The sequence below is a fragment of the Crocodylus siamensis genome, chromosome 1 (assembly GCF_052110815.1).
Source record: "Crocodylus siamensis isolate JL-2025a chromosome 1, ASM5211081v1, whole genome shotgun sequence".
Classification (NCBI taxonomy): domain Eukaryota; kingdom Metazoa; phylum Chordata; order Crocodylia; family Crocodylidae; genus Crocodylus; species Crocodylus siamensis.
In genome coordinates, this window is record NC_143395.1 from 261,580,249 (window position 1) to 261,598,238 (window position 17,990).

General features: G+C 38.3%; 1 protein-coding gene across 3 annotated transcripts in view; it reads right to left on the reverse strand.

Annotated features, from left to right (window-relative positions):
• Positions 1–7,239: 7,239 nt before the first annotated feature.
• KDM6A (lysine demethylase 6A) overlaps positions 7,240–17,990 on the reverse strand; it is a 239,234-nt gene continuing 228,483 nt past the window's right edge. For 2 of the 3 annotated variants that reach the window (XM_090061774.1, XM_090061761.1), the window contains 3 exons: positions 12,560–12,686; positions 11,419–11,589; positions 7,240–8,141 (listed from right to left, as the gene is read on the reverse strand). In XM_090061774.1, the coding sequence (XP_089917900.1) occupies positions 8,112–8,141; positions 11,419–11,589; positions 12,560–12,686 (328 nt within the window). In that variant the 3' untranslated portion in view covers positions 7,240–8,111. Of the gene's footprint in view, positions 8,142–10,323; positions 10,491–11,418; positions 11,590–12,559; positions 12,687–17,990 lie in introns of all 3 variants that reach the window. The other variant, XR_016444037.1, reaches the window with a different exon arrangement.

Consider the following 17,990-nt stretch of genomic DNA (forward strand, 5'->3'; position numbering starts at 1 on the left):
GAAGATAAGCTTTGGGCACAATTATCTTTGGTAGAGTGGTGGTGCTCAACCTGTGGCCTGTGGGGCTCCACACAGTGCAAGTGTGGGAGCAGTAGTGGTATTACCTGTCTCTGTTCTGAAACCCACCAAATTCCAGGCCCATGGGAAGCCCCACAGGCCTGATGACTGGACTCCGCACGCCAAATTCCACCAGTGTGCCAGGTTGCTCTCTGGCATCTGGGGTCACTTCAACATGCCAGACTGCACCCATGGGCCAGTCCTGTGCCATTCATTCAGTCCACAGGGATGGAAGGTTGAGCACTATTGGTACAGAGAATACCCTTATGTTCACATTTTTAGTCCATTTAACTCATTTGGATTCTGTCTTGAATTATTTGATTCCACTGTGGGGTTCTGCAAAAGCAATGGCAGTTCAGAAGCTTTCTCTGTAGTTATTAACGTCAACCTAGTGAAAAGGCTGCTTTCCTTAAAATTGAATCTGAAAACTTGGAGCCAATAATGTACATATATAGAGGCCCAATTTGAGATAAGGAAGGAAATCTACTGATCTTGGCAATATATAGTTTGAGCGAGGGCAAAGATCATGGGTTCTAAGTGGTAAGTAACAGGGGATCAATTCAAGGAGGAAACAGACAGAAAGAGAATGAATTACTGCAGTGACCAACAAAACACAAATTTAGCTATGCCATTTTGGAGTAGAAAGAAACAACAACAAGGCGGCCAAACAGGAGGTCTAAATGAAGACTGACATACAGCTCAAGATTTTGCAAGGCCGAATTGGAATGCCTTCTTTCCAAAGGCGCTTGGATGCTTTATCTTGCTGGGGTTATTTGACCCCAGCAGACTTCCTGCCTATGGCAGGGAGGCTGGCTTGATGATCTTGCAAGGTCCCTTCCAGCCCTTAATGTCTATAAATATATGAAGTCATAATAATTTCAAAAGGTCCAGACAGTTTTTAGACCACAAATTGATGGCTGGTGAAGTATAAACAATCTAACCCAGTCAGTCTATGGGACCCAAGCCATTTTTCTTCCATGCACTTGGCCTGGTATCACCCACAAAAAACTTTGCTTCCCACATATTTCCTGGACTATAACAGCTACATCACTCCTTAATGCATCATAGCTGGTCTTCATTATTTTTTCCTCACTTAAGCAGGCAGGTGATGCACAGGCAGTAGGTTTACATCTGCTGCCATGTAATCTTTTCTGATACATGTTCCTCAGGCCAAAATTCCTGCCCTTTTCTCTCACCCCTAGATAGAGTGAGGGTAGATGGATACAAATGCCAGAAATACAATATGAGAAGGTGGAAGAGAGGCAGAGAGACTACACTGAGGACAGCTAGGAGTAAAGGAACAAAAAAGGTGTGTGGGAGGGAAGACAAAGGATGAGAGCTAGGAAGCCTGTGGAAAGGGATGCGAGGAAACTAAGAAGGAAAGTTGAGTAGAATAAACACAGAACAGCAAAGAGTAAGCAAAGCTTAGCAGAACAGAAAACTTGTGAGGACAAAAGTGGAAGCTTTAAAATAGATCTCCTCCTTAGGGGGAAAAATTAGGCTTTTAACAAGGTAAATCCTGATTTTTTTATATTGCACAGCTCAGTATACCGGCAAGCACTTCACATACACACTCTCATTTTGTGAAGTGCTGGCTCAGATATTCAGTGATACATTCTCTCCTTATTTGTATGCTTTAATGAGCAGTAAAGTATTTGATGCTGACATTTAAAGGATCTAGATTTGAGTGAGAGCCATTGAAACGAATGGGGTCATGCTTCCCTGTTTCAGGCTCTCTGAAAATTCAGTCAGCTACCCCTGCTACTTACACTCACACTATGTTTTGAAGGTTTGCTTCATCCCAAGAACTAGCTTATTAAAAAAAATATGGGGATAAAACCAAAAAACAGTTGACATGTCTTTCTGGATTACACCGCTTAATCCAGGCCTGCTCACCTGCCAAAAATTACCTCTCAAATATTGATACACATTTTCTTGTATTTACTTATTACATGCAATGAATACCTCACTGTACTATTTGTCTTTACAGGGAATAATGTTCTCATTTTTCATTCCAAAAGCAGGAATGGGTTTCATTTGTTCGCTGCTGACAGCTAAACCAAGTCCCTATCTGAGCTGCTCTGACTCAGCCCCCTTTGCAGCCAGAAGTTATATGCTGGAAGCCATTGGAAGCACTGTGCCAATATGGAGAGCTACAAATATAAAACCCGTTGGATCCCACCTTTCTTTGAAGAGCTTTTCATTGCAGTGCTTCAACTGTATAGAGTACAACTGCCTTCCAGCTAAAGTGTTACTATGATACACTTCAGAATGATCTCCATTTCACCCAGGGTCATTTTTATATAGTTCAGGTTGATTTGTAGTGCAGTAGCATTCTCTCTTATCTGTCCACTTAATTTTTAGTGCTATAAAGTTGTTCAATATACTATAAATGTTAAATCTATCCATGACCTTAGTTATTGGCACCTATAAGTAAGTATTCTGTCAAGATACCTTGATAGGACCTGGCACCACCATTTTACAGAATCTGACTACATAGGACACCTAAGATTGGAGTACGTCTATACTACCCATTTGAACTACTTCCAGTACAGGCAGTCCTCCAATTATAACATTTCGAGTTACAATGTTTCCCCACTTACAACGTTTATAAATTGAACTGTTTCAACTTTATGACATCAGTTTTGACTTTATAACGCTTGATCTGATGTGACAGCATGCCAGCAAACAAGTTTGCTGCGTCGCTCATCTCCCTGGAAAATATCTGTCCAAACTTACTTGGATGCTTTAAGAAAGCAGACAGGATTTCATAAAAACCTGCAGCCAAGACTCCTGAGAAGACGCTAGCCAAGAACCCTTTAGAAAGTCCAACCAAGGGCCTTTCAAAAAAACCAGCAAAGTCACCTCAAAGAAGTCTTTCCAAATCAATATGATTGCTATTTATAATGTAAATATATTAATGTAGCTATATTACTCATCTATAATTGATTGAGTACAAAATTCTGGGGTATTTTTGGTGAAAATAGGGTATTGGAACCAATCCCCCACTTATAACATTGTTTCTCATGACAAAATTGGTTCCAAATTACAACTTTTCAACTTAAGACGTGGTTTTTAGGAACCAATTGTGTTGTAAGTCCGAGGCCTACCTGTATAACATCACAGGTTCTACAAAGGATAATAAACATGTCATCTAAAGAAGCTTCTTCCTGCCCTAATCTTTAAACCAATTAAAAAAAATTAGCAAATCTTATGAAACTTGCCTTTTTTAAAAGCAAACTGTTAAAATGACTATAGGTTCCATTACTTTTTATGTATTCAGATTTTTTTCAGTGTTAAAAAAGGACTAAAGTTGAATTTACCTCATCTTAATCACAAAAAGCAGTTTCTCCCTATTTAGTGGATAATACTTACCACATTTGCCCTTTTCCTTTGCACTATACAAGAGAGATTTTTCAAAAGTAAATGATAGCTGTTCAACAGATTATTTGATTATTTCAGGACCTAGGGATGTAAAAATCACCCAGAACTGCTTCATTTATTATTTATAGTCTGTCTAGTGAAAGTAAATAATAAATCCATTCATATCACCATATCCTTAATTTTAAAAAGAAACAAACCAAAACCTCTTATTTTACACCGCTCCTTTTGGGATTAGGTTCTCCTCCCCCCCCTCCACTTTTTGTCTGTTCATAATTTTCCTGTAAGGTTTCCTTTTCCTTTCCAACTCATTTCCTACACCCATGCCCACTTGTCTTCAAAGCCATGTTTTAATCTTGGGATAAATTATGAAGTAATCAACCATTTCCTCTTCTTTCAATTTTCCCGAACAAATGAATGCCATTGCACCTCAAGTAAGCCTTTTAAAATTATCCATTTCTCAATCCATAGTTTTAATACTTCCTCACTAGTATCATGCAACCATGTTATTAATTTCTTTGGAGATTTGCTTCACTGAAATGCAGCATCTTTATTCCAAGGAACCTATTCTTTACTATGCCGAATTCAAATTCTTTGCAAAGGGGTATGAAGTTGTCTTCTTAACACGTTGGGAACTTCTGAGCCATGTTTTCCAGTATACACTATCCAACATGCATCTGTGAGTACAAAGACGTATGTAGCCATGTTACTCTGAAGTCAAGCAGAAAGTAGGGCAACATGACATCTCAAAAACTTGTTCAAAGGCGTAAATTTTCATAGGTGACAGCCTTTGTTGAATGCACCTTTTTAAATGAGTCTTTAAACACACCATGCTGCCTTGCTGCCTGCCTGACATGCATTTGAACTTGTTTTCATGGACCCCAATACTAGTGCATGTGAACATGAACACTAGTGGATTTAGTCTCAGAGCACCCATGTAAGATAGAGGCGTTAACTCATTTTACACATGTAACACAAGGTACAGAGAGATTAAATGAGTTGTTGAGAAGTTTTTGATGGGGTCAGAAATGAACCCATAATTTCAGTCTTCAAGCAGAATGCCTCAAACAGAAGACACCCGTCCCTTCCCTGCCTAATATACAAGTCATTTGGTTTCCAAGCTTCTCAATGTTTAGGAGCTTATTTGGGTTTCCTAAAACTTTGTGGTCAAGACCAGATACTGACTGCTATATGCCATTTCTTTTTAATTCCCTTTATCCTTTACCCCAACTTGTTTGCTGTTACTTTCTATTCATCATAAATTTCTCTCTCTCTCGTTTTATGAGCACTTTTATGTGCACTTCTCTCCCCATCTCTCCTGTATGATTTGTACTCCGATGCTCTGGAGAAGGAGAAGGGAAGGTCAATGCGGGTGCTTGGGGCTTTGTAGTACTTCAGTATCAAAGGTCAGGGTCTGGAGTACTGATAATTATGAAGGATCAATCTAATGGTCTGGGGCATCTCTGAGACATTTTTATAAGGAAGAACTGCCTATTAATTCTATTACACTGTGACGTATTTTGCTGGCCAAAGCAATTTGTAACAATAAGCAAATAGGCCAGTCATTCACTTAACTATTGTACATCTGTTGAGCTCAAAGACTGAAAAAGAATATAGGTTGGTTTTGGTTCCTGACTCCTGCTCAGAAGTCACTTTTCTTCACAATTTTAGGGCTCAGAAGTAGAGATCTACTTAATTTGCAGCTTATAGATTTTATGGAAACCGCAAAATCCAGGATTGTCCATGAAACAACAACAAATAAACCTTGACAAAAATAAAATACTAGCTCCCTGGTGGGAGCTATCCTCTTGTCCCTTCTCCTCCTGCTGGGGCCTCTGCCAATCAGCACTGAGGGACAGGGCCAGAAGAAGAGCAGACAGCTGTCAAGATGGCAGCTGCCCCCTAATCCCTCCGGGGCCTCTTTACTAATCAGCGCTGATGGGCATGGCCACTATGAAACTGGTAAGTACCACCACAATTTAAATAGACCCCTACTTATAAGCATTCAGAGAGCATGACACTGTATACCAGGTGCCTCATATTTTAAAGTAGCAAAATATTGTTATACTGTTAATATATTACAATTATGTTAACTTGTGTCTTTTTAATAAAATTGAAACAAAAAGTACTCTAAATTACAGCAGTTTATAGAGCTAAAACTGTCCACATCTCAGAAGCATACTGTAATTGAGATAAAAATTATAACTGCAAAACACTGAAGCTTCATAGCCATTTAAAGCAGCAAAAAACTTCAGTTAGGTTGCTCAGTAGTCTCTGATCTATTTTGACTCCAGCTTCATTGCTGTAATAAAAACTTTTTTTCATAGAATGTGAGACTATCTCCTTTCCAAGTGAAGAAAGAAGCTACAAAGACCTTTGGTTAATACAGATTACCCCTTTTCCTGGTTAGTTTCCCTAGTAATAGAGACAAGAAGATCTTTTGTTGTCTTTTGCATCTGAGATTGGTTTTCTTGCCTGTATTCAGATTTAAAACTACCATAAATGTGTAGATTTTCAGCTGCAGCACAGCATCTCAGGATTACAGTATTTATGACTGCACAAAATATATAATTAAAAAAGCAATTTGTAGAATTGGTTATCAAAAGATGCTTCTCATTTTAAATGAACCTCAAATATTTGCTTCCTCACTCCTAGTTTATAATTTGGCTGGCAAGAGTGTAAGAGTTGTCATACCACCTTTTTAATTGCTATCCTTTTTTGTTTAACAGCTGTAAATGGTTCTTATCAATTTTTTTTTTTAAACTATGGCAAAACTGTACTTAGCCAAGCTGTACTGATTCTTGATTAAACCAGACTTTCTCCTTTTGAAATTACAAACATAAGAGGCAATTGTTTTTAGTTATTATTTTTCAAAATATATTATCTGCACACTTTATGCCTGTAACACCTCACATTGATTACAGGAAAATATAACAATGCAATCAGCAAGGGTAACCCACTAGGAAAAAGAATTCTGTTCATTTGATGCAGAGCTTTATGCATCAGTCAACTCTGATCGATAAGAAAACTATACACTTTGAAATTCAGATTTAATGTGTTTTCAAGGAACTGCTGAGAAAGAATAGGAGCAACTTAAAATAAATACTGCAATAATTCATACTGAAAATTGTTACAGTGATATATTGTAAAGTTGTCCTAAATAAACCTAGTGCTTCAAAAATTTTACCAATGAATTTGTATTACAAAATATGTGAAAATACAATAAAATACCACAAACAATGTCCTTTTTGGGTCAACAATGACACCAAGATGACTAGCTCTTATATTTAGTTTGTTAACTGTATGTATTGAAATATACAAATCTCAGTTTGGTTGAATTCTAAATACCATCCCCACTCAACTGTATGTTTACCTTTCTCATCCCTCCTCTAAAACTACTGCCAAACCTTCTGTCAAAACCAGTATTTTTCTAAGACCTTTATGTTTAGCCATTACTTATTTTCTACTACTATGTTTTGGCAGCAACTATTTATTGGTCTGTTATTGCAAAAAGTGCAATATAACAATAAACCAGTCTGAAGGTCATTTTATATCTTGAGGATACATACCATATATTTCTTTAAAAATAATCATACTTTTGTAAGCAATACTTTACAGTAGACACCTCAAATCTACCATAGATGTAAAACTTAAAACGAGAAAAATTTAGGCTCTAAATCTTTATACACATATTTATATTCAGATTTCTATATATATTATATATATACACACACATAAGAGTATATATAAAATATATATAATCAGATTCAAAAACTGAACAAAAACTGGGCACTGTACATAATATCTTTTTAAAACTCAAACAATAGAAAAACTTTAAACATTAAACAATTTTAATAAAAGTTTCTGTACAATGCTAAGCAGTTTTATTTACATATAGAAAATGTAATAGGAGTAGTGTTTGAAATTACAGAACTCCTTAAAATTTCAATGGCAGGTAATCTGGAAAAAATAACAGCATTCCATTCACAAATATTTTCAAGCAATAAATATGTATTTATAAATAGTGTAAATTTACATCAAGATTAGAAACAAAAATCACAAATCTGAAGTTTATTCCTTAGTCTATGTGCAACCCATTTATCTTTGTGACTTGGCTGTTAATTTTTTTTAATTTTATTTAGGAACCAAAAGTGTAACCGTTGTGGTTTCAAAACAAGACAGAAAAACATAAAAACAGTAAAAAATTTATCACCTAACTTTTCACATTAAAAAAAAATGTTGCCCAAAGAAAGACTTAAAATTTCTAACTACCTTACAAAGAAATGACCAGCTAAGCTAGTACTTATTCCAAGGGAAATTCTGAAGGGGAAAAATGAATGAAACCAACTCATCAGCCCAGAAACAGAGAAATACAAAAGAGGTGGTCTTCAAGTCAGTAGTCTGTATAATGTTGCCAGTTTTGTCAGATATATACAAAACATGGAATTATTTTTTTTTTGAAGTACAGCTGGATGAGCTTTATTTGTTTTGAGTTCTGGAGTAGGAGGCAGTGCTCTCTCCTGTCCAGTTGGTTGACACTCCGCACTTGGAAGGTTGCATAGACACAGCTTTCAGCCAGCAGCCTTACGGGATAGCTACAAAAATCAGTGGTGCAGAACTGGGTCACTTCCTGAATATCAGAAAAATATTCATTTAATGTCCATGGAAAAATGTCAAGATGAGGAGGATGGCAATGGAGGAGCCTGAAAAAGAAAATATATTAGATTATCTTTCCTACAGTGGTATAAAGTTCAAATTATTCATTCAATATGTGTGCAAACAATATGTACTCATGTCATTTAAATGTTGTACAATTAGCTTTATGTTTGAGGGTTCTTCATTTGCATGCTGTCTTATATTTTCCTGCACATACAATCACAACATGTATTTTACATTTAGAGTATGTCAATAATACCACCCATCGTGTAGTACAGGGGTGCTCAACACCTGGCCCACAGACCAGATCCCGGCCCTCCCCAGTGCTGCATCATCCAGCCTGCGGGGCTCCCCACAGGTCTTAAAACAGAGGTGGGCAAAATACAGCCTGCAGGGACCCTAAAAAAATTTGGAAAATTAATATTTCTCTGCCCTTCATTCCTGTCAAAAACGACCAGCTTCTTCCCTGCTGGCGACCAGGGGATCAGGGCTGTGCGCTGCCCCCTGCCTATACTGTGAGGCTGGGGGGCACAGGGTGGGGAGCCAGTGGGAGCACAGGGCCCACACTGGTGTCCCAGGGCCAATGCCAGCAGGGCCCAGAGCAGGGTGGCAGGAACGCGGGGGTCCCAGCCAGCAGAGGCTCTATGGAGCCGGGCCAGCTCCCTACTGGTGCAGCCCAGCCCAGCTCCACGGACCCCTGCCAGCCTGTGCCCCACTCTGAGCCCCACCAATGCTGGCCCTGAGACACTGGTCCCAAGATGGTGACCAGAGGGTGGGGCACCTGTCAAGGGGCAGGACTACCCATGCAGCCCTCAACAGCCTGCCAAAACTGAGTAAGCAGCTCTCTGCTTAAAATAATTGCCTGCCCCATCTTAAAATTTGATGGCAGGGGAGCAGTGGCATTGCTTTCCTGCTGCTAAATTTCTGGACCTGTGGAGAGCCCAGGGCTCTGATCTTGATATGTGGGGCTGGGTGGGAGTAGCAGAGGGCCCAGACTTAACTGTCACACACAGGACCCAAGATCCCAGCATACAGAGCTTGATCCTGGTGTGCAGGGCTGAGTGGGGTGGCACCAGGTGCTAAAGTTTGATCCTGGTGTGCATGGTCCCAGGGCTGAATTCTGGTGTGCAGTGCCTGTGTGGGGCTCGATCCCAGTGTGCAGAAGCCAGCCAAGGCTCCACAGGGCTGGGCAGAGAAAGCAAGGGGCCTAAATCTTGGTGCACAGGGCTTCACCCAGGCTGTGAATCATCTGGCCTGTAAGGCCAAAAGCTTGTGTATCGCTGATGTAGTGTAGTGTAGAGATATCCAAGTTAGCTTTAAAATAAGCCAACTTGGGCCTGGAAGCAGTCTAGCCAGGGCAACATGGAGAGCCACGCAAATTAACATACTCTATTTTTTTGTTCAAAGCTACTTGGCTATCAACTATACTTCAACCCTTTTATCTTTGGCCACAGGCAGGGTTGGCAAGTCACAGAAACAAGTTCTTGGGCGGTAAGAAGTCCTCCAAATGTCACCACTACCTAGTGACTTATGATACATACATAAATCTACAGGATGGCCATGGAGAGAGCCTGAGACTTCCCCACACAAAAACAAGGAAGTATCCATGAGAACATGGTAGTAATGGCACCCTGTGTGGATAAGAATCTGGGTCTTGTTCAATCCTAGCAATTTGTGGCAGAAGTTTGAGTCCAAATGACATTTGACCATTCGATTCAAAGCCTTGGTTGTGCCACACCACCATTAAGACATGTCCGCATTGATTTCTCTTCACCAGGTCTTGGAGGATTCCTTACAAAAGGCTGATTTTCCCCACAACAAACAACACCAGACTCAGCCGTAAAACACTACCTGGCACCAGGCTGATTCCCTTTTGTCCACCCAAACATACCACGTCCTCTTCATTAAACGTACTGAGGTAACTTGTTTCTGTGACTTGCCAACCCTGTTTGCTCCCTCTGCAAAGACTCAACTTGGCTTGTCAACACTGACGCTTCTTTTTTCTCTCCTCAGTTGTGACTACACTTACTCTTGACACCAGCTACATCATCTGTTCTTTAAAAGGTGATGTTCACTCTTAAAATGATACTAATAATGGCTCCCAAAGGCTGAAGATACTAGCTATGGGGTCCAAAAGTCAAAATCTTTTTACTTCAGGCTCAGATAAAATAATTTAAAAATCAACACAGCAATTACTTAGGTGAACATAATATTAAAAATAGAACTTGCCTCTACACAACCCTTCCTGCACAATTCTCTCCCTCAGAAATATGCGATAACAGGCATTTGCAGGATTTCTGATGTTCATCATTTTAGTACCAGAGGACTTCACAAAAATTAATGGGTCTGATCTTTTAAGCATGAAGTGGAGGTCAACAATGTTGGTTTCTGTTAGACTAACAGAGGGGGTGAATTGCACAGGAGAACAAGAAGTCACCAGCCCAAAGATAGTTTAACCTTAAAAATAAGGTAAGTAGTGAGCTTTGAGCTAAATCAGTCTAAATAAAGTGAAAAGCAGATCTCCAAACACTTTTTGTTGCACCTAGAAAGGCATCAAAAGCCGTAACAATTTCTGGGTTGCATATTCAATTACAATTCTAAATTCTCAAAACACTTTCTCCAGTTATTGTTTACTTTGCTAAGGAGGCAAGATTTGTCATGAATAAATCCAGCACCACACACACACACTGTGTTCAGCCACGCCACCTGACCTGCCTGCAACTACAAAACCTAGAGAAACATACAGGTAATCATGCACTGGTACAAACTAACAGGCTACAACGTACAGCACAAGTCTGCAGACAGATATGGACCTGGTCTTTTTTGCTCTGTATTAGAAATGCAAAGGAGACCCCACATCAAAGAAAAAATTATTTGAGAACATCCACTTGCTCAGTAGGAAAACAAGGCTGATTTAAGGTTTTTAGTATACAGAACATCTTGCAGCTGTACTGACTTCCTACCAGACCAATGTATTAGAGTTGCTCTTGAAATTGGTGCTAGTGTCTCCAACTTTTATTGTCCTCATTCTTCCTCACTCTCGATTTAACCATTATGATTTTCAGATGGTCTCGCATGGATTTTTAAAGCCACGTCTTTATGAATTGCAACAGTCCCTGCAAACTCAATGGGACGTTCTGGTAAATTATTGTACTTTTTCCACAGATTTCTATCCCATCAATTTTCTTTCCCTGTAAAAATTAAATAATCAAATACCTCCATTTGAAACAGACAGTCGATAGTGCTCTAACACAACGGGCACCAAGATGGTAGAAATGCTTTACAAATCAGAGAGTTACGCAGCCACTTATTGATTTGACTTACTAATGTAAATTGGTCATAGACATGCATCAAGTCCTCCATTTTGTACTGTTCTAGCACCACAAAGTTTTCCAGGTTTGCGCTTATCTTTCGTGCACAGTCTTGGCAATGTACAACGTAAGTCTTCCGAGAATTGCTCTCACTTGTGACAAAAAGCAGATCAAAGACTTCTACCTGTTGAATGAGAAACAGAAAGCAATGTTAAGATCTCACTTTGGAAAGTTACGAAAAATAAAGCTTGCCTGGTTTGGTATTTACATCCTGACTTTAAGGGTCTGCAGAAAATAAAAGTAACGATAGCCAGTGAAAATCCAAACTTCTAGGATTCAGACACAGGATAAGGTACTCTCTTTTATTCAATCCAGAGAGGTAATGCTACTATTAGTATTCTAAGATGTTTGGCTAAATGACACTCGGAAAGGGACAAATCTTTCCCCAGTATTAACTAAGCAAGTTTCACATTCTGAGTGACATTTACTCCTATAATCCTTACACGCCTGTAAAGAAAGATAACTTAAAAGCCTTATTCTACCTATTTTGCAGAGGTGGGTAAAGACTGAAATTAAGGGCAATATTTCCCCCATCTACTGATCTTCAGTTGCCTGTTTTTGGGTGCTTAGCCTGAGACAACCTGTCAGCCAGATTTTTTTCAGAGCTGTTAAAATACTGCTTTTCATTTGGTCTTCAAAGCTGCTACCCAATTCTTCAAAACAATATATTATTGAACACTAGGGAGACTCAAATTGCCAAGCAAGAATGACATGTTCTGTGAAGACGCCACACTGCAGCTGTTTGTCTATTTCAGTGGTCAGAAACAGGCCTAAAGACTTTAAAAATGGAGCCCAGTGTATCAAATTCAGTGTAGATGGACTAATTTAAGAATCTACCCTAATGGAAAAATAACTTGCTTTCTTACTGCAAAAACAACTATAACATATATCTAGAAGACTTGCTTGTAAGCTCTTCTGGAAATGGTACTGTGTCCTTCTTACATATAGAATGCCTAGCAGACTGTAGGGTATACTGCAACTCAAATAAGATATAGAAAATTAACAAGAAAAACAGCAGCAATAATGGAAGACAGCTAAAAATAGAAATAAGGAACAATTTGAATCGGTAAGGCTTTTTATTTAATTCTACTGACCTCGCAAATGCTACAGTAATGAGCTGGCTCATCCTTTGCTCGCCCATGCCAGACGATCTCTTTTCCTGCAGCAATTAGAGCTTCCCTTAAAGTCTGACACTGTTTGAGTGTTCTTAACAGGCAATACCTATCACAGAAATCAGAATGAAATAAATGTACAAACATTTCCACTGTGTTTAGCTAACAGTTGTACTTTGTGTAGATTTATTCAACCCAAATGCCCCATAATAGTTGGTACATTTTAACTGGAACACTTACATTCTTGAAACACAATACAATAACAGTGTTTTCTATTGTAGCTTGTATCTACACAATTCCTTGGTTTGTAACTTTATCAGCCAGAAAGTCTGGCTGATTTATCAAGCTAAAATTAACTGTTGCATTATGTCACCAATCCAAAACACTGAAACAAACCTTCCTAAAATAACCAGCTTCTAGTTACCCCAGGTTGGCAAATTTAAAGTTCTGGTAAAAACTATGGTGCACAGTCTGGAAATGAAAGTGATCTGTAGCTACCTATCAGAAATGTATACTATTGAACTGTCCCAACTAGCAGAGAAACCAAACACACAACTCTCAGAAATCTGCAGAAAAAGTGTCTAAAATGCAAGCACATTTTACCTTTACTACACTCATCACACCAACGAACAAAAGAAAGTTTAAGTGCTCCCAAATTATTTACAACTGTTTGCAATACTTAAATGACCAACTTCCTCCCCCCTCATTTGTAAAGCAGTTAATTATTTTTCTTTCCAGTGCTGCATGAGCTACAAAGGTTCTCAAAGATGATGAAAATGGGCAAAATCAGTCCCATATTTCAAAACTTTAACATATAATTTACAATAATTTTTAGCTCTCAACTACAGCATGCATTTGAATTGCAGCCTTTAATTTTCTCCTCTAAAGGGTGGCTACATTACAGACATATTAGCCATTGAAGAAAGACTGGAAAATGTAAGGAGAAGCAAAAATGTTGGATAGAAAACAGAGTGAATAAAAGTTTTGCCTACAATTTCTTTTAGACTTCTCTAGTTCTTTTTTTCTCTCCCCAATTTAGTCTTAAATTGCTAGTGTACATGCTTTATGTACTTGTTTCTTCTGTGTATTCCAACTGGTTAAAAGAATTTTAGATTTTACACAAAGATTATTCTGGAAAGATATTTCACACTTAAAATTGTCTAAGGTCTTATTGGAATCTTTACTGTACAAATTTCATAAACTATCAACACTACTCAGTTACACTGAGCTTCCAGAAAAAAGTTGAAATGCTCTTCTAGGTAATTCTTCTCTATTAGGTTTTACAGTTTGAAGTCAATGGGACTCAAGCTCCTAAGGCACTTGGGGATGATCCCAATCTTTCTAGTAAGTGCTAACAAGTGGGCATATTGTTCAAAAGTGATCCAAATCAACAGGGTTAAATGCTAAGCACTCTTATGCAAACAATACAATGAGATCAGAAGAAAAAGCAAGAGGGAATATGAATCTGTAAACTCCATGAGGAAGGCACTCCCCAGGGGATCCAGTCCTTGCTCCCAGGGTTTTCTGTTTTTTAAATCAATTACTAAAAGGTAAACTGAATACACGGTCCTGGAAGCACAGACCAAATCCCAAGTTTGTTATCCTCTGGGCTGCTCAACAGCCCTGCTTAAACAGCAGGAAGACAGGACCCCATTCGGAGTAGTACTTGATTCTAAGCCTAAAATGAAATGCCTATGGATTTTCTCAGTCCAACATGGAGTCACCTAATGATTCTATATGACTAAACTATTTAGCAGGGGTGGAAGGAGGATCAATCTGGATTGCTTTTCATGACTGACATTCCTAAATTCTACTCAAATTCTGTTTAGGTGCTGAATAATTTGGAACTGTCCTTTAGGGCTTTAAAGTTAAGCTCCTAAGCTTATATTCAGTTATGGGTAGAATGGTCTAAAGCTTACTATTGACTATGCTAAAGTTTACTATTTTAAAATTTATTTTGGTCTGTGTGTGCATGCAAGTTCATCAAATGCTCCGATATAGTACCCTCTTAAAGCAGTAGGCTCTAAAATTAAATAAACTTATAAGCTGTCAGTTTTTGTGTTATTGTACTGATGTTTAGAAGGCTCTTTGGGCAGGCTATATTTAACATGAAGCATGACAGTGTCCTTCCCATAAATGTTCTCCAGAATCTCAGCCTTTACATCCAGAAGTTTTCTGTTACACTCATTAAGTACAAATTGTTGAATGTGTAACCATGAGTAACTACTGAGCTAGGTCTGCCTGAGCTTACACAGAACTTGAAACAAAACTACTCCAAACGATAACACAGATTCTAAAATGTCAACATTGTTAACTATATAATTTCCATTCATAACATGTAAAAAAGCAAGCATCACTTAAGGAATTCAGTAGTATTTCCAAAAGTATGGGGCATCTGAAAGAACTGATGAGGGAGTTGTGGGCAGATGAAGCTGTATAAATTTAGAGATGCAGATCTCAACATGGTGAAACACAGGATTGGAATGTGCCTCTTGGGGCTGTGAGACTGGCCACCTATGTTTGTAGACAGCTATTTAACATCAAATGGGACTGAAGAGAGGTATGACTGATTTACTTCCCTGAAAGGAAGAGGAAGAAAATGGGAGGGATCACTTTTTAAAAAATTGCGAAATACTGCTCTGCATAATTTACTATTAGTTCTTATACTTCTTTTTGGTATTTGACAAAGTTTTCAAAGCCTGGACAGTATTTTGTCCCATCGCCTTGACAATACAGTACTGGTCTTTACAAATTAGTAAGCAGTATATTTATGCTACTGTAATTTAAAGATGGCTGGCTGCATATTTTCATGATCCAATGTTTACCCTTTTACTAGTGGCTTTTAATCAAAATCTTTGTTGTACCTTTCACTTGTATCAAATTTCCTTTATTACATTTTAAGTTTATTTTATAGGGCTGTTATTTATTTAAAATGATATTTAAATTTTAGAATTAGATGACCATCTGCCAACTTCTTTAGTATTATGCCCCCATTTATTCTCCATGTACCTATAGAATTTTTTCTTTCCTTTTTGACATTTTTCTGTTATTTAGTGAATATTAAGAGGTTGTCTTCTCTCATCAAGTTAACTAATTTTGGATATTTCTATTTGGTCCCTCTCCATAATTTCAGTACAACTATATCTTTAAACACTTCTTAATGAAAAGCTTCTGTTTTTTTGTTATTCAGAACAGTCCTGGGTTGCACATTAATTAAAATGTGTAAGCCTTCTTTCAAATTAATTTTACCACTTTTCACTGCATTAGCATCATTAATCTTTCCCCCACCAAATGTACATGTATTCTCATTATTTACATTTTGTTTACGCAGTTTTTGAAGAGTACTCATCATCACCATGTATGCAGGTGGAAGGCATCTGTGTTTTCACTTGAACAGGCACTCATATGCTGAGCGCCTGAAGAGCACAGAGCTTACAGCATTGACACTGCACAGCCAGGGGTCCCCTGTGCATGCATCTTGGCATGATCTGCAGGCTACTTCAGTCTGCCTGGGAACAGATGCAAGCAGAGCACCGGGCAGCCCTGACTGGCTGATCTGGGCTGCTCAGGGCCAGCCTGCATCTTCCTGCCACACAATGTGGGGTGAGTGTAGGCTAATAATTTACTCTGCTTCTTGAATAAATTAGTGAAGTGTTTTTTCTCAAGGGTGTACCAGAAATCAAAATCTGGATGATTTGTTCATTTGGTGAGACTTAATTCAGATAAAATGAGAGATCTTGGTAGACTGGAAAAAACAACTGCAAAGCAGAGGAAAAATTGTGTGTTTAAATTATGTCCTTCTGTGGTGCATGTTGGAAACTTAGGTATGGACAAACTATCTTTTCAGCTGATTTAAAAGGGGAAGATAGCACGCATCAACTACATGGTTTGTTAGTTTGGTATGATCATGGTACATATTAGTTAACTTACCCTAACTTTGACACTGAGTGAAAGACTGTTACAGTTGCACACTTACCTAGCTACAGAATCAGGCAAACTTAACAGATTTTTACATCTGTTCATAACCAAACACCTCTAATTAGGTTCCAAGCTGCTGTCATGCAGAGATCAAAGACCAGACACAATGACTGTTTTCTATATCCATGTCAGGTTAGGATATTTCAACATTTTCTGGAGGGAGAAGTTGGTAACCTTATCCATGTTCGTCACTTCAGGCTCTGAACTACTGTGATGCAATTCCAAAAATCTAACACTTGTGCAAAACGTGACTGCCCAACTCTTACAACTATGTCTTGCCAATAGGTCTTGATATAATGATCTATGTTGGATGTCTGCTGGCTTTGGAAAGGGCTGTTCAAAGATAACCTGTAAAAGATACTTTTTTAAGAGTAAGCTTTTCTGCCTCCCTACAGCAAATGGGGACTGCTCATTCTTTTCCTGTTTATTTTTTAGTTAGTAATGTGAATCTCAGGCCAGGTACAGACATTATACCTTTACCAGTATAAATGATTGGAAACTAGTCTATACTCATAATAGAACAGATGTTTAGCACACAAAACCGATTTATACCTGTATACGAGAACAGAAGTTCCACATACATGGACTGGTTTAAAAATGGCGCAACCTGGTTTAGGATTGGCCCCCAGGGAACAGTGAATGTGTGTTCTGATTGCTAGTGATCTAGACTACACCACTAACAGAAAACCATGCAACTTAGACTGATTCTTCCTCAGGCTTTTTAAATGTCTGTACCTAGCCTCAGTGTGTTCCCTCAGTGTGTTGAAACTTTAACGTGCTTTCTTTATGTACAGTGTTATTTCCTATAATTAAATAGGCATGAACACGTAAAATCTCCAAAATATATAGTTTAACAGTCACTACTCCAACCTTTTCCTTCTCTGTTTGCACTATCATGGTTCTTATGATGTTACCATTTCACAAGCTTCCGAATCATAAAAAGTGTGCTTCAGCCTAAACATCACTCAAATTTTTACAGTAAAATAACAACAGGAAATCACCTCAAACCTTCTTTATAGACCCTTTTCAAAAAAGTGAGCCATTTTTGCAAGTTAAAAGCTAACTTTATAAATAGGTGACTTAAAGTGAAAATTTTTCAAAGTTTTGGTCATAGTTTGTACAACTGCTGGAGTTAGAACTGGCATAACTGCTCAAGCTTGGAGTTTCCTGGGCTTGAAAGACTTGCTCTCTGATTAGTCACTTACTCTGAAATTCAATTTCCCTTCCCCAAACCCTGGCTTAGTACATAAATACGCTGGTCATTAGAAGATGCTGTAGATAGATGCATCCATCTTTTCACAAGTTCAGAGACTGACCATACTGCTAGAAGTACTTTTGTAGGGACCTATACAGCTTGAAAGGTATAATAAAGTTACTCTCAACCTACATTAACCACTTTTAAAAATGAAGAATTAAGCAAAAACAAAGCAACCAA